General features: G+C 44.2%; 1 protein-coding gene across 3 annotated transcripts in view; it reads right to left on the bottom strand.

Moving 5' to 3' along the window:
• The window catches only part of GRM7 (glutamate metabotropic receptor 7), a 304,155-nt gene that overhangs the window by 48,038 nt on the left and 230,363 nt on the right, over positions 1-25,754 (bottom strand). For all 3 annotated transcript variants that reach the window (XM_037387351.1, XM_037387352.1, XM_037387353.1), the window contains exon 8: positions 20,094-21,029. In XM_037387351.1, coding sequence (XP_037243248.1) covers positions 20,094-21,029 — 936 coding nt within the window. The remainder of the gene's footprint in view (positions 1-20,093; positions 21,030-25,754) is intronic.

Below are 25,754 nucleotides of genomic sequence, written 5' to 3'. Positions count from 1 at the left end.
GATTTCTGTGAGGCTGCCGCCAAGTAAGACCAAGTAGCATGCTGCTGTGCTCCACGGCCACGGGGCAGTTATTCCACCTGCACCACCAGGTCTGGAACATTTCCTGGAGAATTTATGTGATTTCCTCATAATTCTACCAGTTCCAGGGAGTTCAATTCTGGGAGCATCTTTCACATACACACTCATTCTGTCCCTACTTTACCTTTAATCTTGGAGCAGACTCCCCCTGGCTGGCAGGAACGGAGGTCTCCATCTAACCCTCTCACACGGGTTGTTGAGGCAACCGCGTATTCCTCTGCACAAGAGCAACTGGTGTGCAAAACCTCAAACCAATCCCAGAAAACATCTCTTGCTCATCTAATCCACCTAAGAACTGAACTATGGCAACAGCCCTGCCCATTCCCATGCTAATTATGATCATCTCATCACCTCCATCACCATGGCCCTGCTATAAACCCCAGAAAAGTCAGTGGGAATCTTTCAATGTCAGTGAAGTTTGACCCAGGCTTATATTGAGAATATACTCCATATATTTGCATACAAAGTAAGATCTAATTCTGGTTGGAGACCTTCAGGGGAATTCAAAGGGCAAGCTGGTGTCAGTGGAGGAGCAAGGAAGAAAAAGCTAATCCTACACATATTATTTCTCTTTAAAGACCTTGAGAGTAGAACACTGGTTACTAAAAAGCACTGACATTATAGAAAAAAAAAAATATATATATATATAAAGCACACCAGCTTTTCACTGACTTCTTGTATTATAATCTAATTATTAATTAAAACAGAGCATTTACATATTACTTTTGATACTTAGAAACAAACTGGTTATGGGGGGAAGTGCCCTTTCGAGGCAACCCCACCATCAGTCTGCACAGGGAGCGTACGTGACCACGCAGTTGGGATGTGTTTTGGGATCTAAAGGTTGCATTTAAGCACAGAGATAAGCCTGCAATTCTAGTCAACCAGTTACTTGAACTGGGTTCTGATTTACTTATTAGTATGAAAATTATTTTATTTTCTAAGTGTGAAAGTAAACAGAGAATATGTCAGTGCTGCTTAAAAGAATGGCTGGATTCATGTGAGAATAAGGCAGCAAAGCCTTTAATTCCTGACCAGCCATTAGGGATTATGAGTAAATTAGGAATTCAAACCCTAGCAAAATAAAAATAATTCCTTAATTTAAAGAAAAATAAGCTAAAAATTTTCCTTTTCTGTGAGTTACCTAAGGATACATCACTATTCTAACCTGTCAGAAGCATCTACCGGCAAGGAAATCACTGCGGGATAAGCCCACGCTCCGGAGCAGCCAGGGCAGCGGTGCCCGGCGTGGGGCACATGGAGCAGCCCCGTGCTGGTGGGCTCCTTCACGGACCCTCGGCTTCCACAGCCCACACAGAGAAGAGCTCCTGCTGTTCCCCAGGATGTAAGTCCCTATCCTGCTGTGCAGCCCTGCCAGAGCTACTCAGGGGCAGAAAATTACAGAGAAGGACCGAAATATTTTTGCTTTCTGTTTCAATATATTGGTTCTCAAAGCTTTATATTCCTCCGTAACTGCAGAACAGTCAAAGTTCAAAGCGTTTTAACAGTGGCAGCAGTGTACTGAAACCTCGTCTGCAAAAAGAAAGCCCCAAAACCAAACCCACAAGGACCTCCTGAAAAAAACAAACCCAAACCCAACCTAAATCAAACCAACAAAAAACCACAAACCTAAAACCAAACAAAGCTCCCCAAACCACCCCAAAACCAGCAAAAAGAAAGGGATTTCAGGTGTGGGCAGCAGCCAAAGCCCCAGCCAGGTTTCAGCCGTGCGTGGCTGCTGACAACAGCTCAAGCCAACTGTGCTGCAGGAACGATGAACCCACAGAAGTTCACTCCCAGCTCCAGCCCTTAAATTGTGCAGGCAGACCCCAGCACCCTCCCTTCCGAAAGCGAGCCCAGGCTTTGGTGCCGGAGCGCACCGGTGTGAACGCAGGAGGGTCTGTGCCAGCCCTTCCTGGCATGAAGCCCCGTCCCCTCGCTCCCAGTCGCACTCCCCAGCCTGTGTCCAGCTGCCCCCTCACTACACCTGGGTGAGCACGCCTGGGTCCACCGTGCCGCATCCCTCAGGAAAACAACCAGCGCCAGGAAAGATGTCAAGAATACAGAAACACTTTGGGGATTATTTTTTTTTTCAGCCAAATTGTTCATGTTTTGTAGGTGAGTACTAGTAGGTGTTAATTTTCTCTATTATTCCTTCAGAGCTGTCCAAGTTTGCATTTAATTAACTAAATGACTTAAGCTATCCAATTCTTGTTGCTACTAATGTATCACAATTAGAACAAACTGTTGCTACGGCAACTGCTCAATCCATCATAATTCATAAACTGGAGCTTGCTTGCTTTGTGGTTTATGCAATCCTCGGGTTTCTGTGACACACAGATGGGTGTTTATTTTTATGCTAAATTGGGAATGGGTAATCCCAGAATACAAAATGATTTAGGTGCTCATTTAAATGAGATTTAATTAGAAAAAGTCTATCATTTTAGGACCTGTCAAATTCCAGTCATTCCACGATCCCCCATACTGTCAGGAGGTATCCATGCGTACCAACGCTAATCCAGAGCATCAGGAAAGAGCTTCCTCTCTTAATTATCAAACATTGCATTTATTTTATTGTAAGAATAAACTGCATCTCCATCTCAAGTTCAACGCTGCAATGACAACTTACAGCAATATCCAAACCATTTTCCACCGCAGTCTAACAAGGCGGCACCGTGTCCCGTATCACCGTACGACAGCTCACAATTCCTCCTTACCAGCTCCAAGTGAACTCTCAAATTAACTCCTACACGTCATACCCCAGGAGATAACAGTATAAATCACCATGAATTATTTAGAGCTCCTTATCAGCAGCTTCATTTGGGGTATTTATACAGAAAGCGATCTGGAATATTACAGGATGAGAAAAACCTGAGTTCTAAGCCAAAGCAGCTCACACATTTAACTAATCCACGGGCTGACAAAAGTTAACGGCCTACAGCCCCAGTTCTGCACCCGTGCCTTATTACGTTCAGCTTTGACAGGATACAAAAAACCCCAAACACTCTTTATGGCTGGCTTCATAGCCAGCCAGCATACCTGCTTTTATACTTAACTGAGATTTACTTACTGTCTTCTATCCCTTATTACGTCTCAAGAAATGAAAGTTGAGTACCTCTAGTTCCCTTATCTCTGCATGAGGAAGCCACAAGGAAGCTTGTAAATACAAAGCTGAATTTGTGAAAAACTATACCTTCTGCCAGTGCCTGCAAGCCCTGGGCCTCAGGGGAGAAAAAAGCATCCAAAAGAGGGATTTTTCTGTGTGTATGATTGCAATCAAATCAAGCCAGTTCTGCTCCCACAGGGAAGTTTACTTTAATAAAGGTTGTCTTACGCATTGCCTTACCGAGCCCGGTGACAGAGCGCTGGGCACCGCGCAGCCCCCGTGCCCCGCAGGCACCACCTGGGCACGCAGCCAGAAGACGTGTTTATTTTTTCCCAAGCAAATCCCTGCTCAGGTCCAACTTGGACTAAACCTGCTGCTGGCACTGGGCTAAGGCTGATGCTCGCAAGGCGGCCGGCAGTGCACAGCACATGGAGCAATTACCAGCCGGGCTGTTTAGGGGCCCTGACCTTTCTTATCTTCGGTCATTAACAAATTTCCTCTTCCAGTCAATAAAATACCCTACATTGATTTTGAAATTCTGGAGAATCAAATCACTTGATCTTTCTGCTTAAACTTCCAATTACAGTACCAGAATAAATCTTAAGTACTACAAATATCAGTTTTCACAAGACTTACTCTCCAGCTGTAATCATGCTTTAAGCACCTTGGCTAAACTAATTGATTTTCAGTCCTTTCTTTTAGCATCGCCTAACACAATCTAGTGCTAAGCTTTTAAGTGCATTTTACTCTTCCAACTTCCTGGTGAATTATTGTTGCTAGTTAAGTTTGTTAGCAGGATCTGTTCCACTACTAAAAAGAGCTATGTTGTCTTCAAATTATATTTAATTATCTCCATTAAACATTACAAGCTGCTCTGATGTTGAAAATGTAAATCACGGGGAACAAGAGGAAGATGATAGCATATTGTTCATCACATTTTGTCCTCCTACTCCCTCTGCATTCTTTTAAATAAATGTCTCTTAACAGCAAGTCCGGTGAAGATCTTTGGGAATGCTCAAGACACTCAGTTTACAATACATAAATCATCTTTCAGCTGTTATAAACACAGCACGGATGTTACTTATGAAACATTATCTATGAAACCATACAACTGAGGGGCACTGGTAGAGTTAAACCTCAGGTTCCCCTGCTGTGGCAGAGGCAGTTAGTAGCTGGCTGGCATTTAATGGGCAATTAGCAGTGTAAGAAAAGTGGTTATTGCTGAGGGAGTAATCTGTTCTTTGTAAATATGAGTGTCACCTGAACCTCTCTCCCTGGGTTTTGTCACCACAGATACTTCAGTCATATTAAGGCCAAATGCCAACACAGGTTCAATAATCTCTTGGTGAAGTACCTGACATAATTTGCTGAAAAGCACTAAACCTGAAAAACCCTTCATAAAGCCTTGACAATTAAAGGGGCCAACAAGTCTCTCCCGCCCACTGCAGCTGACCCTACAACAGAGACCTGGCTTGGAAGCACCTGCCGGATAAGGCAACTGATCTTCCAAAACACTCTTTCGTACCAGTAGCCCTCACTGGGTGCGATTCCATTGCTCCCTACCCCTTTCCCACTCTCACTACTCAGCTTGGGAAAGAAAACATCTGGACTTTCACTTTCTGCAGCTGACAGCCTCCAGAGACGGGCACGTTAGCAATAGCAAGGACAAAGTTTAACATGGAAATAATGCCAAACCACCAAACTGCAGAAGGAAAAAGCTTTCCTTGCTTTGCTTTCCCCTCTCTGAGAGGGCATCACACTCACCTGGGGGGGTGGCTGTGCCACAGCTATGGGCAGAAGGTGGGCCCTGGCTCCCACACCCCCGGACCCTCCGCCACGCGGCAGGGATGCAGGCTTCAGGCTGGCTCCGGCTCCCGCTCTGCCCTGTTACTGCACTCCCAACGCTTCGCTCTGACCTGTCGCGTGGGGCACCTCCCCAGCAAGACCCCATCTTTAACAGGAGGGAAAAAGAGTAAAAAACCCCACCTCTGATCTCTGCCCCTAGGTTCCCTCTTCTCTTCCAACTGATCTCCTCTCCCATGCACCAGAGCAGCGCCTCTCACATATGCATGCAGGCACCTTTGTTTTGGCAGTCACAGACTAACCTCTTTCTCTTCGAGAAAATGTCTTATTTGTCATAAGGTATTGATCCTGTGACAACAGGTCTCAGCTGCCTTCTGCCATGTAAACATCACAGGTTTCTAACGCTGCCTCGGAAATGAGGGCAGAGCAGGAACCGGTGACATCTTCACACCAGGCACCTGAGGCGGCTCCATTTGTGCTTGTGTTGAACGGGGACTCCTTCATCCCTCTGCACCAGGTTAAACGGCATCTGAGCAGCCCAGCCACTGCAGGGCAAGCTGGCCAGAGACCATGGGATGTGTGATGCTAGTGGCCGTGACCTGCTGGTGGCTTTGGTCCTTCCCCAGTCCCTCACCCCACGGAGCGACAGCCGCATTCTGCACTGGCACAGCACAACCGGGTCTGCGGGACCCTGCGGCTCTGCTGCACGGTAAGGAAGGGTCCTCACTGGCTTTTTTTGCTGTACTGTTTCTGATGAATACAAACATGATTTTTGAAAAGCCATTATTTCAAAATGCAGAAGTCTAAACATGCTCAAATCACTCCTGATGGGGTACGCTTGGGACATGAAATTTTTGCTTCACTGTATGAGAATTTATTGTCATTTTGTCTTAACCTTCTGCCAAGCTTATGCCTCAAAGACAAAATACTAGGCAATTTCTTTGACTGAGTATGAGGGTTTCTACTTTTATTATTATTACATGCCTGCTTAAAGCATTTAAAACAACAAGTAAATCCTTCAGGTCAATATTTTTGTGTTCATCTCTTATGTATAATGAAAACTATTTTTTGCTTTGCATTAAATTGGCCTTGCTAGACTGAAAATGCACTTTCAAGAATAGCTGTTCTCCTCCTCTGCAAATCCAGCTATATTTAGCTCACTGGTATGCGCACAGGACCTGACATTTTTGTGTTAGAGGACCTTATTCAAGCAAACTGCAACCATCTCCCCGATTAATGGTGCTTTTGCTTTGCCACAGGGGGGATTTCCTTACCGGTCGCTGCAACTTCAGACTTTTTTTACTGATTTTGTAGAAATGCCATTTTGGCCTTACTTTCTCAGGTAAAACAAAAGCTGAATTGCTAGCTCCAAAGTTGCAGATTCTTTCTTCTTTCCCCACCAGTTTGGTGCAGGGTAATACAATTGTACTACACGTAGGAAGTCACTGCGCTGTGACACCAGTCCCACAAGCTCACTCCAACCAAATCAATGGCAAAAATTCAGTTGGCTGACTCTCTCCTAGCAGGTTTGTTTTCTCCTTCCATTTTGTTTCTGTTCATTCTAAAACGAACAGAAGAAAAATTTAGCTCTGAATGTGTGACCCCAGTACAGGCAACAAAGGATGCTCCTCCTGCATCAGGCCGACAAGGGTACTTGATTCCGTGCCCTTCCACAAACTGCTTTCACAAGCCATTCATACACAATGACAAAAGTGCTTGAGGACCCATTCTTTCTGTGAAATGATCTGATCAAATGAAACCCTCATTCCAGCATACAAGTTCAGCAAGAAAACTGAGAAACATCTGCATAACTTACATTGTATTGAATAAGCCCTTCATGGTTTTCTTTTTGTTCCTGGATGAGCTTAGAATCAGCAGCCATTATTTCTTACTCAAAATAACATTATTATGTTTCTACAATACCCGTGGGGTTCAGAAACTGGTTATGATCTGCTCTCACAAAATGCTTCTTCAGTTCCTAGCGGCTGGCTTACAATGTTAGCCACGATCTACAGGATTTTTCTGAAAAGATGATTAACTCTTGTTCAAACAAAAGAGCATTAATGGGAACTGAGGTTTTCTGCAGCAAAAATCAAACTGCACTCTACATGGCACAGACCTCGCAGAGCACACCATCCTCCGGCCACCTGTTTTGTGGATGTTAGCACAGGGAATGGCCCAATATAGCCCCAAACATCCCACCTGAATCCCTGAAAGAGGGCTCTCCCCCAAAACCCACGCATGACAGAAGAGAATCAGGGTTGCTGGAATATATATATACCACCGGGAAACCACATCACCTTTGTAATGTACTCAAGCCTCACATACGCAGGAAATTCAGAGTAACTTAAAATAGATTAGCACAAAACCAAAACTATCTGCAAAGACGTTCAAACAAGCTTACCCTCCCCTGTTCTAAGCAAATGAGATAATTTTATGGTTACTTCCTTGAAAACTAACTTTGGAGAGCTATTTTACACTTATACAGTTAGCCCTTGTTCATACACGTAGCTACCTCGAGGTATGTGTCAGTATTTGCACTATTCAGAAACGCTACTTACGAAACAGGTTTTCTGCAAGACTGAGTTTTCCCTGTTGCTACCACAGAAACACAGCAATTTTGGAAAAAATTCCCCACTAACGCCCAGCAGCAGTTGTATGGTCGATGCAACAGCTCTGCTGGAGAAATTATGTTGTCAGCTCAAGTGAGTTTGACATTGCACAGATATCAAAACGCAAGAAAAGAGAAAAGTTTCATCAACAAAGTAATTACTTTTCTGGACTCAATGGAACCACAATTATTTCACGTTGAGGTGTTGTCAGTTTATGCTGCAGATAAAAACTGTTAGGTAACACCGACAGGGGCCTATGCAGAGATTGCTTTTCAGATGTAAAACCCTCCTGGCAGTTCTAAATTTTCTAAAAAAAATAAGGAACCAAAAACGTACATGTCAACACTGTGCATTAAACGCCTACACGTTTTTCCCTTTAAAAATTACATTGCTTTTTAGCCAGAGGCAGTTAAGTCTGCACTAGAATCACAGGGAAAAAAGATACCCTTCTTCCATGCTTCGTCCTGACATCTTTCTGAAACACGCTGCACACTGGTGGGTGCTCCCAGGACAGCCACAGCTCTGCACCCAGCAAAGCTGCACTGGGGCGCTGTGCCGGGGGCCTACGGGCAACCGCCTCTGCCCCCTCTGTGGCTCACAACAGGCCATGTGAAAAGGCACCAAAAATATTCCTGTGGCTGCTTTCCCAGGTGATGCGAGATTGCCCATAGCTCATGGCTCTTGGTTAATGTACAGAACTGAAATCCAGAAGGCTGAGGAGGAGCCGGTGTTGCCACAGCGCAGCAGCTCGGCTGCTCTAGGCACAGAAGGACGGCTCTCCCCAAATGCCAGTGAATAATGACTGATTTATGGGTTTGCTCCAGAACATCCCCTTCCTCCCCCCAAGATGGTACCTGCAGCAGCACGACCTGCCGCGACAGGCTCGCAGAGAGCTGCGGTTTCTCTTCAAGGGGAGGGCATCTCCAGTTACTGGTCTGCGTAAGCGCTCCCGAGAGGGAGATCGCAGCAGGGCGTCCGGAGTCCCCCGGCACTGTCACTGAGGCAGGAGGGGATGGGGTGACACACTCCGGATTTGGGTGGGGGTATTTTCCTCTCTATAACGCATGCTCCTTTCTGGGTTCCATTTATTTTTTCCATCTTCTGAGTCGAATTTTTTTCTCCCTCCTCAACACTGAAGGGAATGGAAAAGGCTAGAATTATCACAGTGAAGAGATTCCCCACTTTCTACATCAGACATCAAAGCAGCATGCTCACAGGCTTCAAAGAGTCCCTCAGTGACTGCAGAACTACCGCGGGGTTGCTAACTTGAAGTAATTTCTGCCTAAATGAATACATCTCTGTTATGAGACAACCACATACAAATTTAAATGTAGTATTATTACTTCGTTATGAAGATACCTGCTTCAATAATTGAAAATTTCACAAAATGAATTGATAGTTAATTATCTTTTAGTTTTCCTATACATTCCTGTAAGGCTATTACCGTATAAGCATGAACACAATGACTGCACCGCTTATACCTGACTAACGGTTGGTGGCATCCCTTCGTTGGAAACGTACACCCTCCTCCTTAGGTAATCATGTGGAACATGATTGTGGCCTTGGGCTCTGCCTGCTCAGTGTTTTCAATTAGATTTTACTACAAAAGTACAAATTAACATTAAAGGAGCATTACAATGCAGGAAATGTGATAAAACAGATCAATGTTAGATGTACCTTATGCTTCTGTTGTTTCAAGAATCATAATCACCACTAATTTATGGTCTTCTGAGGAGCATCTAATTACTCTAATCATCTCTTACTTCACCCAGAGTATGCACTTTTGCTGTTACCTTGCTTTAAATACCTGCCTTGACAATACAGACAACAGCGACCTGCACTTTTAATGGTCCTACAGCCTTTTGTTGGCTTGGCTGAACTTAGAAAGTTCTGAACACAGTCAGAAACTTGGGTGGGACATCTCCCAGGCAGGACCAAGAGCAGGTAGAAATCCCTCTTCCAGATGAGTCCTGACTTGGGAATAGGATGCAGCACTGTGGGATAACGTATTTATGACCAACGTGCCTTCATTTGTCCAGTCAGTAAAGATGCCGCTTCGAAGAGCCCAGGTGTCAACCCCCACATCCTGGCCAAGTGCTGGGTGACTGTTTCCTGCCCAGTCTGCATTTCCCAGTCTTCCCCACTTGATGATGCTGTTAATAATGCAGCTAATGCACTCCTGAAGGGCACTCAGCATTCCTCAGTGACGCGCACAGTCTGAGAACACATACGGAATTACACACACCTGCCTGCCTTAAACTACATGTCTGAGCACTGCAAAAATTGCTAAATACCAGCTGACACAAAGCTTCTAACACGTAGTTTCTAAATCCATCTGTAAAATGCTTTAGTTTTCTTCTGCATGCAAGGAACTGTTATTACTGTTATTATGGTATTCATTTCTGAAACACTCCAATCTTTGCCTGGCTGAACGTTATACAAATTAGTGGTGGATAAAAATCCAGAATCATTATATAGTTCCAGAAATAAGTGAAAATCAAAGCTTTTAAAACACATTTAAATATACAGAGATATCTTCCCACCAGTCATTGTTTTCTACCCAGTGTAGAAATGCAATTACAAGAAATTTCATGGCAACGCATATTAATATAACATTTTAGTCTCACTTCAGAGAGTAACAAAACTTCAGGAAATATTTAATGCTTTACAAAAGTGACTCAAAGTGCTTTTGAAACACCAAGTGTCAAATCGGGGGTACAGAAATGCAGCTCCACCAGTGCAAATGAGATCGCATTTGGATGTCCCGGAGCCACGTTCCCTTTCTTACCCAGTTGCTCCTTTTTGTGTTGCTGTTGTTGCTTCCTCCAAAGACCCCAGCTACCCCGCCTCACCCATGCAGCGCCTCATGGCATCGCTGGTGCAGTCTCAGCAGAAAGAGCAATTGTTTTCCAGGCTGAGCTCGGCAGCAGAGCGGCTCTCCATGCTCCATCTCTAATGGATGCCAGCGCTCCGGGACCACAGCGAGCCCACTGCTTGCAGCAAGTCCCGTGTGCGGCAGCTCCAGCCCACCGCCCAGGAGGGACCCCTCCCCAGTGCACTGCTTTTCCACCCATCTCTAACTGCAGGGGAATGCTGAAGGAAAGACAGCTTCCAGTCGCAGCAGAAGGGTTGTACTCGGTGCAATGCACAGCTGCTGGCTATTCTGCAGGAACATATCCGGCATTTGCACAGCTGAGGCGTTACGGTGTCCCCCATCTGCCCCCTGACCCAGGCAGACCCTGGCCCCGGGCCGTGTGGGGCCCACCACGTTCTGCAGCACGGATGCAGGCTGACACATCGGGGCACAAGGCAGCTCTGCCGAAGGACAAACCCGCGCTCTTCACTCTCCATGCACAACTCTCCCATGGCAAGCAGGAAGGTACACTTAAAGCTTGAGACAAGGCAATGAAATTATAAAACAGCCTGTCTGCTCTAGACATGCTGCCTCAGGCACATCCTGCAGAGCCACAAAGTAAAACAGCTTCAAGTTTTCTTAAAAATACAACCGCCACACAGAAGTCAATCTATCTTCCAACATGCATCTGCTCTCATGAAACTTGGTGCTGAACAGCCTTCACCTGACCCGTCTCCTGCTAATGAGAGTCATGCTCGTCCTCCATGGGAGCAGGCACAACATCATGTCACAGCAGCCTCCGGATCACCAGCCCAAGCAGTGAACACTCAATCATCCCCCACCTTGGCCGCAGAGGGAGAGCAGGGCACCAGCAGCATCAATCTCCCATCCTTCTTGGCATCAACTAGTCTAACAACTTTTTCTATCTAAGCTTTAATCTGGCTTTCTCCTCCTAAGCCCTAAGCCATTTCCCATCATGTCAAATAGAAGGGACAAGGAACCACACTTCTCTCCACCATACTGAGCGTTAGGGTATGGTATATTCAGAAATCCTGGGTACACAAATTTAGGCCACTGTAATTCTGCTTCACTTCTGCTTTTTTTTTTCTCTTTTCTTTCTTTCCTCCTCCCCCTGTTTGTTTGTTTGTTTGTTTATTTATTTATTTATTTTTACAGCAGCCTACTAAACAGAGGGAGATGGGGCAGGTATTCCCCATCTGCTTCCTGCGGCAGTTAGCAAACAGTGACCCGGTCAGCAACACTATGGTTTTCCTGAGCTGTGCTCTCCTGTACAAGTTCCTAGAAGCAGCTGCCAAGGGCTGTCATCCAGCTCTATTCATAAGGGGTAGGGCTGTGAGTGTCTGTCTGTTTAGGGAAGAAACCTCCCACCAAAGCACCACGGAGAGAGAAACTAGCGTGTGGCAAAAGATCCACAAATCCAGAACACAACACGCCTGTAGCACTTGCTGCTTCAACAACACGTATGTAAATAGTGGGGGTTTATTTTAGGGTTAAATCATTAGTAGCAGTGACACATTACATGCTTTTTGTGCTATTTTTTGACTGGTTTTGACTATCCATTTCCATTTGGAAGACAAAATGAATGCAGAAGGTAATAAAATAGATCTTACTGAGAAATTTACCAAGAAGTTATGTTTAAGATTTTCTATTAGTTCCACAGAAATTAACTTGGAAACTCTATAGACACTCAAAGGTATTCACAAGGTTTTTTATTGCTCTTCTACCCTGATAAAAATATAGGCCACCAGGATTTTTGCAATAAAGACTATCACAAAAAAAAAAAAATATCCACTGATTATTTCATGTCTCCATTTCAAAGAACACTTAATTTTCCCCTCAGTTAAAATGAAACACTATGTACCCACTGTGAATAGCTCAGTGCAAAGTCCACAGAAGTGGACTTCATTGCATACTGTTCTTGGAAGACCTCCAGCCCTCACAGCTTCAGTCTGGAGGGACTAAACTGGAATTTTAGGAAGCTGCTTTTCAGTTTTTTCAGTTCAGGCTTCTCTCAGGACAACTCTAATGTCAGATCCTTATATTCCATGGTTTTCTCAGGGATACAGCCTTGAGGCTGGATAAAATCAAGAAACCTCAGCATCTGAGCATCCCTAAGATAATGAAGTGATAGGCAAACTGAAAGTGTATCAATGACAGAAAATAGTATTTGTGGTTAATGAGTTTTATGCAGGTACTATTACCAGAATACTTCTTTAAACGAAAGTCACAATTCACAGCCATCCTTGTATGAGCCCAAACTATGGTAGTCACATGCCCTGCGAGCCTCAAAGCCTGATTTGCTCCACCATCCAACAGTATAAAACTCCAACGAATGTTGTATTAAAATCCTTATAACTCCAAAATCCACATATGTAGAGTTGCTATAGCAACTGTCATCTCAAGCCTTCCCAGGGGAGAAAATAAATGTGTGTCCTACCTGGTTAATCGGTATTTGTGTTACAGAGAATTGAAAGGTAAATTAGTTTCACCAAAAAATAGAACATATACTGAAGTGCTACCGTGTTAATGTGACATTATTTAATCTGAATAAGAATCCACTTTGCATGTGCCTTCAAATTATAGTATTTATGTATCATTCGACACAATAAGTAAAAATGTTGCTGCCAAATACACCTGACTTACCCTGCTTATTGATGTGAATAAAATGAGCATTAAAAATACAGAGAAACAAGAAGGAAAGTGGAAGAGTAGATGGGATTAAGGCCTTCAAAATTTCATAGTGGTTGTATTCAGTAAAAAATAAAACCAAACTAACCTACAACCAGGGGTTCATGCAATCTGGATGCAAAAATAAGCTGATGGAAGATGATGACTGTATGGGCAAGTTTTCCCTGTTTCTCTTAATTCCAGTGTGAATAAAGTGCCCAACCAGGAAGACAACACTGGCTGAGAAACCATCATCATTCCCTTAGAGTCGTGATCATAACTTCTTTAACTTGAAAAAACTCCTGAAAATAATAATAATAAAAAAAATCCTATTTTGAGAATATATTCAGGAGCATGTTGACAGTTATTACTAGCTTGTAAACACATCCAGAAATGTATTATTTTAATCTTAGCAATTACTTAATAAAAGTAATCACAGCTACAAGGCAATAAAATCTCTGTGAAACATAAAAATATAATGATGACATATCCCTCTATATTAGTTCAGTGACATAATTTGAGAAAATAAGATCTAAGGGGAATATTCAACATACACAACTGTATCTGTACATAGTTAAAGAGTACAGATACGGACTTCAAACCTGCAGAGACAATGATTTTTTTTAATCTACTGGTTATAGCTCTGGCAAGTTTCCAGATTGCACTCCTCCTTCGAAATCTGAAAAGCAAGCTCCCAGGAAGCCATACATCTGCACATACTAATAAGTCTGAGTAAAACCTGCTTGTACAGTAACACAAAGCAGCACTAGGTTTTGGGCAAGCCGAGTACCCAAGTGGATTCTGGTGTGTGCCTGCTACATAGGGCACATTGATGTTCAGGTTTGCCAATAAAAGGATCTAATTTTTCAGTATTACTTTCTAGGGATTCAGGAAATCTAATTTCAGCAACAGTGTGTGCATATATATATATATGTGTGGTAGTACTGAATAACCTTAGGAGTAGAAAATAGCTTGTGGTCTCATAGCCCTTCATAATTGGAGCTAAACATTGTTAGAAGAAATGGAGAACACAGTGGCAAGAACAACCCCCACCCTAACCAAGGCTATTTAACACAAACCTGCAGGCAACTCCTCCGGCTCTGTTAATCTCCATACACCTCCATCAATACGTCCAAAGCCAACATTTTCATAGACTCCTGTCGCATCTTTCCTGTACACATTTTTTAGATTACATCCAAAATTCAAACTTCAAATTTGGTATGTGCTTTTTACCTCAGCTACCTTCCTAGGAGATTCTCCTGCTAACCAGCAGGAGAGGGATGAAGCACGTCTGGGAAGGCTACTGCATCTTCAGGCTTTGCTGCCAGGCTGGGAAGTGGCTCTGCTGCTGCTTTGCCACTTGCCACCATGTGCCAGGGAGCAGGGACGCCGGGGCTGCGCTGCCGGACAGCCAGCCTCGCCGCCAGGTGCTTCAAGGTGGCTCCGGAGGAGGGGGGCGAGTCTCTGTCCATATTTCTGCTGAAGGCACTGACTGCAGGTGCCAGGCACAGGGCTGGGAGGCGTGCTGCTACCCACCTGTCTCAGCCATCGTTAAATATTCACTTAAGCATAAATAAAACTACCTTACATGACAAAGGTTTAAAAAATGGTAATAAGAAGTGTTGAAAAGCATTGTTTTTCCTAAGAATAAATTGACTTCTATCTCCAGAAGAAGCAAACCAGTATTTTAAAAACTCTACATATCACATTGATTTAACTGCAGGTGCTTTTCTCTGCCTTTGCTTTGCTTTTACCATGGAAGTATTGCCTCCAGAAATCTGCAACGGGCTAAGTTTTAAATAATTTACATTACAAGAGAGACTAATAATAAAAAAGCAAACTATTACTGCCACCTATGTAGTATTGTTTCCGAGATGTGTTAGAGCATATCATGTGCTCTGCCATGCTGTCTGTCTTCACAGTATCTGTAAAACAATAAAAATAATAAAAAAGGACAAGAAATGAAAACACCTGACTTCGTGAAACCAGGTTAATCTCAAATGCATCTCCCGAAACATGGCTCAAGCAGGAGTGCGCTGCCAGGGAACAGCCTTCCCGTGGAAGGAGCGAACAGGGCATCCCCACAGCCGCAGTAGCAGCATCCCCTGGCTGCAGCACGAGCCTGGGGTCCCCAGGCACCTTGTGAGGTGCAGCACGGCAGAGAACTCCATGCCACACGTAGGGATGGGGCACGGGGACTTGGCCCCAAACCCCTGGCCTTGAGCAGCCTCGGCAATCCTACTGCAGTGCCCTGCCTCAAAACAAAATATAAATCAGAAACCGATAATCAAAGTGGATGAACAATCAACCAAGAGGCTGCAAGGACTAATGTGTCCCTGGTGCAGAGCTCCGTGGTGCAGCTTCCCACAGGATGCATTCCCACACCACCTGCATCCCTTTCCATCCACTCCCTTTTGTACTTTTAAATTTTGACTCAATTTGGCTTATTGATTTAGCCGTGCTTTGCCTGACCTTACAGAGCAATCCGTGCTCTTTTCAAGTGCCACTTTGTATTGACTCTGCCGTGGAGCTATGACTCCTATAATTGGTTTAACAGCTCTTTGAGGCCACTTTGGTTCTGATAAGATACCCACTCATCTGCTGAGAATATAAAATAGTTTTGTTGTCAAAAACAATTACACCAGGAGCGAAAAAATAGCATTGCATCCCTACACTCCCTCTTCAAACGTTCAGGTTAACAAGCTGAGCCACACCAGGGCAGGAGCTGGGCAGCAGGCAGTGATGGACACCGTCCCCGGTCCTCAACCTCCAAAACCCATTGACCCTGCAGCTGACGATGGTTTTGATCATTAGGAGCTGCTCAGAGTTGAACAGTAAGTGACCCCCTCACCTCTGTAGGGACTCCTCTCTATATTTAGTGGCTTTCTACAAAATACATACTAAAGGAAGGTTCAAAGACATGGCATGAATCCAGGCCCCAGTACCGTGTCCTGGTCCTCAAAGGTTGCACCAGCATTTTAGAAAATATGCTAATAGTTATGGGAAAACACAAAAAATACCCCACCCTGAACCACAACCCCCGAAACCTTGACAATAGCAGTGATTCCCAGGCACGAAGCAACAGCTATGTGACCATTGCGTCAAAGGTGAAGAAACTCAGAGAACAGTGAAACATGGTAAGGACAGCCATGTCACGCATCCGCTAGGACATGACACGCTGTGTTACAAGACTGAGCCTTTATAGCGTAACTGACCATGTGCTTTCTGGATTTTTAGGTAGCAGACAAACCAGCTGAGTAAATGCAAACTGTAAAAAGGTCCAAAATCTGCTTTTCCCACGTGCCAGCTCCCCTACACCTGATGTTTTATCTCCATCCTGCAGCACAAACTCTGATATCTGGCTTTTCTCAAACCATACAGCCTCCTTTCCACCTGCTGCAAATGCTACTGCCTGAATTATTCGCCTTCTATGAATTACTTGCAGCATACTTCTAGTACTTTTTTGTTGTTGTTATTTTGTACTTTGAACAAGGTAGGTATTTTCAATATGCTTTCTACCAAACAACATTATGCTTGTATTTATTGATAAAATAAATCCATACAATGAAAATCACAACATTATATATAACACCATTTCTCAGTTTAAAAGATTGTGTTGCATAAGATTTTCAGCAGGTGCAATTTCCATTTCAGCAAAGATCTGTGTGGCTAAGCTTAAGTACAATATTTTCCAGAGAAAATATCTGACAGGAAATCACTAGCAATCACAAAAAAAGTACAATCCCCTCACCCCTACTCAAGAAAACAGAAATAAATAAATAAATAAATAAAGAGAAAAGAAAGCAAAGCAGCAAAGCTACTGCAGCTTGGTCTCTGTGCAGAGCAGAGAGGGGTTGAAGCCCCAGCAGCAGCCGCAGGGCCAGCATGCAGGCTAGTCACTGCATGGACGTGCTGCAGCCGGCGCCGCAGGCTGGGCGAGCTGAGGGGGCTCTGTCGGGGCCGCACCTACGGGCATTCATGTACGCATGCCACTGCACAGGTACGATCACACTGGGTGGTTTGCTGGACAAAACATAGCAGCTTTCAGTCCACGGAACTGCAATAAGCCCCAGCAGCAAGCCAGGAGCTTGGGCTGTGGCACGCAGCGGCTACTGAAGTCCCTTGTCCCCAGCGCCCCCCCCGCGGCTGCCCCAAGCCAAGTGCCACCGGCTCTGCACAGCAGCGCAGGGCTGGAGCAGAGCACGGCGAAGGGCTGCTTCCTTTGCCCAGTGCCCTCTTCCGAGCTCTGTGTGAAATCGAGTTAATCATCGGCTCTCTTGCTGTCCGACACGAACTTGTACACGGATGGTGTGCTTTCTAACAAGGGCAGGGTAATTCAGCTCTGCGACTGCAAGGAAACCTAAAGCTTTTGCCACTAAATGGTTCTGAATGCTGGCAGCAGCCTTTGAAATTCTTTGGGTCTTTCTATCAGCTGGTTAAATCTTTGCAGACAGCAATTTAAAGCACTTCATCTCGGTCACCTGCAGGCCTGAAGCGCTCCCAGGCAGGGAGCACAAAAGCCACGCTGTACTCCCTGCATCAGACCAGAGTTAAAAACGGGCCCAACTGTGTTTAAAGCCGCTTACGCTGTTTCTTATCTCTCCCTCGACAGGGAGAGCAGAGGCGTTTGAAGCATTTGTATGACTTGGCAGACCTCCTTTCCAGTCAAAATTAATTCCCTTTAGGGATGCAATGGCTGCCTGTGAAGCCCGTTGCAGAAGTGAGGTGATATGTGAAAACCCCTGTAACCTCTGCTTCCTCCTGGGCGAGCTACTCTTCCACTGGCCAGCTGAGGCCAAAACAATCGCAAATCTCTGTAAACCACCGTCCTGAATTGCAAAGACCGAAGCTCTGGTGCAGGCACCGTCCTATGGAAGAGACTCGTAGCCAAAGCACAGACCCGCATGAATGACACCACCGTCTTCCTGCAGTTGTACCTCAGTAACCCAAAAGTCTGACAACTGCAAATTGGGAAATTATACCCCTGGCACAAAATGAGATGTGTTAGCTGGGATCTGAAATCTGCTCGCTCATTTAAAAGATACAATAATTTTATCCACAGCAGTGAGCCTGCCCAAGAACAAACTTTAAATGAAGACCGAGGTGAAAAAACAGGAGCAAGAAGCCAATGCTCTTTCCTGCACAGGAAAGCTTGGGTTCAGTAAGTGGGGATAACTGGCAGTACACAACTAAATCCATGCAAAATCTGCAGGAGAGCATCTGAGGTGAGGTCAGTGATGCTGGGATTTAGCCAGGGAATACCACGTGTAAGGGGACATGGCAGCAGTTTCCTCCAGGCTGGGGAAGGGGATGGGGTCAGGGCTGGGGATGGTGAAACAATCTGACAGTAGCTCAGGACAGCCTGATATTTTAATTTCTCCCTAAAGACTAGGCTTGCAGGTATTTGCCAAATCACTCCGAAATTACAGCTATCTCCAAATAAGATTCAGAGCGAGGTAAAAGCCGTTCTCCATCACCAAGCATTAGCTGGAGCTACCTGGGCAGCAACAGGAACGTGCAGAAGGGACCCCAGACCCAGGAGGTGACTGAAGTTGCAATGCTCAGTCACTCACAGTTTGATTCAGCCCTATGCATTGTAATAATATTGTAATAAAACCTCTTGAATACCGTTTACTCAAAACACACACCAAGGTTCTCCCTTTTTTAAAAAGTGCAAATCTGAAAAGGACTTTTCTTGCCAACAGATGTTCTGACGTTTCGGAAAATTAACCTTATTGTCCTCTGGCTGTTAGCCTGCTTTCTCCATGGCCACTATCCCCACTAATAAATGTAATGAGAAGAAGGGAATGAATTTCTCCTTGTTCCTTTGTGTGAGCTGAGAGAGGCTGTTAACATCTGTACCTAAACCACCACAGCATCCGCTGCGACAGGCGGGGCTGGGATCCCAGCTAACTGCTGGTCCCAGCAGAGCTGATTCGATCTATTTACAAAGAACATTTTAAACCTGATTTCTGTTGGCAGCAAAGCTCAAAGTTGACTGAGTTTTGCATCTCTTCCCAGGCAGGCCAGCTCTGATTGCCAGGGAGTATTTCCCTAAGCTGCCAGTGCCTGAGCAGCTGCAAACGCAGGAGCGGAGCGCTGGGTGCTTGAGCCCTGCGACAGACACATCACAAGCTCCTCTGCGGCATCTGAAGCCTCTGAAAGTCAACGGGAACCTTTTAACTGAGTCTGACAGCACTTTGCAATAATTCATACCTGTAACAAACCAACCAATGGGTTAAGTCCTAATGTTTGGATGCTTCTTCTTAGGTTGCCTAAGTGTAACATTTTGGGCTGGCTTTTGGAGAATGAACTCTGTGGGCTTAAGTAGATCTTGCCTGTGAAGAAAAGCAACCTGGCATTCACTCCAGGACTCCGGCAAAACCCTTGCCATGAGCTGTAGGGTCAGTTTACCTGGGCTAGTTCAAAAATAACCCATGCAGAATGCAGTGCTAGTCTAGTCCCAGGACAGGCCGTTTACCCTGTGGTGCGAATGTGCCCTGAGGCTGCTGTCTGTGAAGCAGACAACTCAACAGACTTAACACACTGCCCTCAGTGCTGAACTCCAGAAGCACAGGAGTCTATTCAACTATTTTTTTGACAGCTTTTTGCTTACATCTTGTATTCAAAATGATTTAGTTAAGAGATGCCTCTTTCTGGACTATATGACAGCTAATTCCCACTTATCCTACTGAAAAGACACAAATGAAATGGATGCAACAATAAAACTAATGGCTAATGTGATTGCTATTGATCATTTGCCAGTTTATCAAATGAATAGCCCACCAGCTAAATGGAGAAGGAAAATAGTGCTGTATATTGCTCATGTCTCGGTAACGAGCTAACTGGATAGCTCATTTTAAAATCTATGTAAAGCTGAACATCAGTACGTAGTTTATAACTGCAATGAATCCTGATACAACAGATGCACATTTTGTTCATTTTCACCTACCTTTTCGGCTGACTGGGCAGTGCCAAAAAATATTGGAATGAAGGCAAGCCATACTATACAGGTAGTGTACATAGTGAATCCAATGGGTTTAGCTTCATTAAAATTCTCTGGGACACCCCGAGTCTTGATGGCATACACAGTACATGTAACCATTAGAAGAATGCTATAACCCAAGGAACAAATGATTTGTAGATCTGTAATGTCACATTTGAGAACTCCTCTGGCTTGATCAGGGTTCATAGTTTTCTGCTCATCATAATCTATGATGATGTTGGGTGGGTCAACTGCAAACCAAATAAAGACACCTAGAAGCTGAACAGATATCAAACTCGACGTGATCGCCAGCTGCGACGTGGGGCTTATCAGCCTCGGTGCAGTCACTGACTTTTTGCCCTGTTCAAATATGCGATAGATGCGGTTTGTTTTAGTTAGCAGGGCTGCATAGCTGATGCACATCCCCAAGCCCAAGAAGATACGCCGGAAGGAGCACACGGCAACGTTTGGTTTGGCGATCATCAGAAACGTGATGATGTAGCACAGAAATATCCCTGTTAACAGGACGTAGCTGAGTTCCCTCCCAGAAGCCCGGACAATGGGAGTGTCATTATATCTGATGAACGTCGCCATGACAAAAATGGTGGCAATAATTCCCAGCATAGCCAAGAAGACGGGTATCACAGCCCAGGGTGAGTGCCACTCCAGCTTGACAATGGGTATTGAACGGCACCCCGTTCGGTTCTCGTTGGGCCGCTCGTTGTACGAGCAGAGCAGACAAGTCACCTCGTCGGCCTGGTACTGATAGCCATCACAGAGCTCGCAGTGCCAGCAGCACGGCATCCCCTTCACCATCTTCTTCCTCTCTCCTGGCTTGCAGGGCAGGCTGCAGACCGAGGGGGGGACTTCACGCACTCCTCTGCCCCACTGCATTCCATCGATCTGCAAGACAAGTGGAATAGAAAGAGGCTGATGATTTACATGTTGCTGTCAGACAGCTGGGGTGGGAATGGAAGAGGGGAGGACCAAGGGGGAACCTGCAGCAGGCAAAACTCAAATGGATAAGCTTTAGACGTGGTAGACTCCTGGAAAAGCACCATGAACCACACACGCTAGTGTCTTCGCATGGGACTCTAATGCACGACTGTATTCACTGCCGTAACTTTTCGGTTTTATTAGTAGCTAATGCTGGTGGAATGACACACAACATCACATAACACGGCAGAGTTTAAACCTCTTCCTTGTTTCATGAAAGTTAGTAAGAACACTGCGATGGCCTGAGGGAGGGCAGGAGCTACAGTCACACAACTGCTTCCCCTGCGCCTAGAGCCAAGGCTTCTTACCAAGACCAGAACAGGAGATACTACAAGATTCCAAGATACTTTTTGGAACTCTTACTGAGCAGGTTAATATTTTTAATGAGGTGGAAGTGTGTCTTCCATAGGGTGTGGGATCAGTGAGAACATGGCAAGAGCTGCAATGTGAGCCATGTAAGAAATATGAAGGACAAAGGAAATAGTTATCAATGAAAAATGCAATAATTAGATAATAATTCATTTCAAAGTCACATTCCGCTTTCGAAATACCATGCATGCTTCTGGGAATACAAATTATGAATGGTCATACTAAATAAACGGAAAGCCTCACTTGTTCTGCAGTCTCAAGAACGTTGAAGTCCAAAGTATGTTACAAGGGCTCCCAAGTACTGCAGAAAATTAAGACTCACAAATAATTTGAAAATATTCCAGACTAAAGCCACTAACCAGTTTCCAAGAATGAGGGAGGTTTAGCGTTGGAGCCCCCCTGAACTAATCCGGCCTGGAACCACTGGAAAGGTCTTGACATTCCCAGCGCCAATTCATTGCACCAATTACCAACTCAGCTGCCCAGCGACACTTCAGTGGCTCCAATAACTGTTCTGTGTGGGTACATAGCTTTTCCAAATATAAAGCCTGATCTCCTGGGATAGATGCGAGCAAGTTTTATTTAAAACAAAATTTTTGTGTTTTTCTTTTAGGTAACCTAAATGCTTACAAGTTCCACTATTTTCCCTACATGTAAAAAATTGTAAGATTAATTTTTTTTATCAGCTGCCTTGATTATTATTGTATACAGGAAGACTGGGGTTTGCAAGTCTTAAATTGAAGGATTAAGTGTCACTTTCCTAATGCAATTCGAAAGAGATCTTGTATCATCTTCATTTCATGTATTTGCAAAAAAGCCCACAACCCTTCAGTCACACACTGCTCAAATATTATACTACCAAGAGCCTCTGCTGTGATTGTTATAAAAATAATCCCTGAGAGGTCTGCCACCGCTTGAGAAACTTCATTAACCTTCAATATTCACAACTTATTCTGAAGAAAAGAAAAAAAGATCCATGAACTTTTCTTTCATACTGCGCTGAGCTGAAGGCATGTAGCTTACAGAAGCTGAAGGAATACTGATGGTACAGGAGAATAAGAAGACTCGTTTAATTGCAGCAGTAAATGGTAGTTTGGTCTTACTGGAAAAGTGTGCACCAGGAGCTAGGAAATCCATTCCTATACCCAGCTCCATCACTGCTCCAGCTGAAGGCTAGCAAGCCCTTTAGAAACCTGGAATTGAACTCCCAACTTGTGTGCATGCCTCACAAGAGAGCTGGAGTAAGCTGGCACGTGTCCACGTAACTTACTGCAGAGGCATGCCAAATAACATTAGCCAAAAAGGGAACCAAAGAGGTAGTGAGCAACGAGAACCAGGGCTTGGATTTTCTGACGCGTAAGAGAGATGTGAAAATTTCATGACAATTCCTTAAGAAACCAACTGACTGCAACTTGCCTCTTCTCCATCACCGATTTGTATCTCGTCCTTTTTAAAGGCAGACTGAGACAGGGTAACTATAACTTACCTGGGTTTGTACAGCTAGAAAGTAAGACCCATCAATCCAGTCAGGAGCCTTCATTTTCCATCGTAACTATTAAACACAGATGTTACTTGATGCCCTTTTTACAGCATGCATTGATAGGAAGTGAGAAAGGCATCCTACACTTCATGGATTTTGATCCAGTCTGCAGTGACAAAAGGATTTTCACCAATCTTCTGCATGCTAATATCTCACAGAACCACAGCATTATTAATGTGTTATCATATTCCACCCCTTATGCCTACATGAATTTCCATATTCTCGAACGTATTCTGTGGCATTGCTGGGTAGCTGGGGCAGCCTAAAGGTACTTTATTCTGTGCAGATACTGTGTGTAAAAAGATAAACAGAAGATCAGGTAAAATTATGGAAAGTCCTTTTTCTGGTCTCCTGAGACAACACCAGGATAACTCTGTATCACTGGCCTCATAAAGATTTGCAGCGTTCTGCTGCTTCTGGTGAGAAAATGAATGATGAAAACTGCCCGTCAGATAAGGCACCAGCACCAAAGCCTGGCGCTGGCAGGTTAGAACATGAGTCAAACTAGAGACGCTTTCCCCACTCAGAAAAGAGTATTTTTGAAAAAATAAATTGTCTTTGAAATAAATTATTGTTTCATAACTCCTTGCAGAAATGCAAACAAAAGCAATAAACTGTTTATCTGTGTATTTGGCTGCTTTATGACCGAGTAATTGTGCCTGATATATTTTTTTTCCTGTCCCCCTTTCCTCCTCCCATCTTTTACTGCAGTTTAGCTTTTGAAAACACGGATCTAAAAAAAAGATTCTATTGTGGCAAGCAATTGTTACGTTCAGCCATTTCTTGCATTTACTTAAACCTAAACCTGCTTATATTCAATGACTTTCCCCCAATATTTTTAGTCGCTATGAACTAGAAACTGCTTACTTAAAAAGATTTTTCTCAGTTCAGAGTTTCAGGATCAGGACCATAAAATCCTGATAAAACAGCAAGGATAACTTTTGCCCACAACTACTGTAAGAGGAACTTCAACAAAAACAACAGCAGAGCATGTCATGCAGGGGCAGGAATCACCACCCTGCTCTGGTGGCTTCTTGCTTGATGTGCCCATGGGCCACAGCCGCGGCGCAGCCCACTGTGCGTCCTGCCCGAGCTCTCACTTGTGACAGCGACCCAGCGATTTCACATCTTAAAATTAACGCTTGACCAAGTCAGTACGAGGGACACAACAAACTCTTCCATTGCAATTCTGCCAGGTTTGGGAAGCATGCCAAACCTAGACTGCACTAGATACTGTAGATACATGTCTGATGTCTTGAAAAATCACATATCTACCCATCATCCACTTACCATATTAAGTGGCACACCTTCAATAGTATTATGTTATAGTTCATGCACTGACAAATCGATCTGATAAATGGGGAAAAAAATCCCAAACCACAACAGGTTCATTGCAGGATTTTCAAAACAACTGATCAGTAAAGAACTTTAAAGTTGGCCCTGCTCCACAGCACTTGGATCTGCTAGAGCCACTACGTTACAGTGGTACACTTTGTTTTGCCCTGCCACCACAGTACAGAGGACAAACACCAAAAACTGAACAAACAAACACACCCCAAAAGAAAAGAGCGGAGAAAGCTCTCTCCCAGCTCCAGTGCCTTCCCCACAACCACAGGGCAGTGCAGCATCCCTCCTGGTGTAGGGCTCATTCTAATTCCTCCTATCCCCAAGCTCTCCTAACTCCCACGTATCTATCGCCCAGTTCACAAATGCCTCAAGCTAAAGGGATGGGATCCATTTCCAACATAAATTCTCATTATGTTCACTACAGAACAAACATTAACAAGAAATGCTTAGTCTGTCTCATACGGCCTAACATAATTGTTCATTTTAATGAATAAAGTAACTCAATATATGTGTATAATTTAAACATTGCTGCCTTTTTTCTCACCACCACAAACATGCCTGTAATAAGCTATTTGTTCTGAACAAAATTGTTTCACGTAAAGTTTGATTAAAATAGAAATCAGTACAAAAATAATTACATTAGTGATAATTAACCTACTCAGGGAAAAAATAGCCACATTCCCCGATACGACTTTCATAACAACTGTGCCATTAATTTCATGGACACATTAGAAAACAATTGCGGAGGATTGTGCTCAGATTTATTGCCACCTTACAGATTGCTTTTAGACTCCAGTTACTAAGTCAGCAGTTCAAACATTTTTTGTATATTCAACTTTACAGATAGCAATATTTGCATGACTTAGCTCTTAGGGCTTAGCTATTAATGTCTTGTAATTAGTTTCTAAATCCAGGGCTTTAACATGATAATGGTTTTAAGCTAAGAATATGTCAATAACAGATAGTCAACAGAGCTTCTGCAAAATATCAGCTAAAATCCCTTCAAAAGATAACGGCAACGATAAGCCAGACTATCAGAGAAGGATGCAAAGCTACTCCAATGATTTGCCCAGACACTGCAAATAAGGTGTTTCACCTCATACTGTAACTTATTTTAATTTCACTGCCTATAGGGGGTTGATGAAAAGCCTTAAGACAAGCGTGGAGCCTGCAAGGTGATGCAGGCAAAAAAACTCCGATAGTTTTTGCTTGTGATGAACAAATCACTGCATTCCATGCAGGCTCAATGCCTTTTCAGGATAGTGCAAAAAAATCCCCAGAAACTACAAAAACTCTGTTTAAGCAGCATGATTGTTTTTGCCGCAGCAGCGTACCAGCTCTGCAAAGCCACTGCATCCTTCCCCCTTCCCGCGGGG

The sequence above is a fragment of the Falco rusticolus genome, chromosome 4 (genome assembly GCF_015220075.1).
Source record: "Falco rusticolus isolate bFalRus1 chromosome 4, bFalRus1.pri, whole genome shotgun sequence".
Lineage (NCBI taxonomy): Eukaryota > Metazoa > Chordata > Aves > Falconiformes > Falconidae > Falco > Falco rusticolus.
The sequence above is the reverse complement of the archived record's forward strand: the minus strand, read 5'-3'. Positions and strand labels throughout refer to the sequence as shown.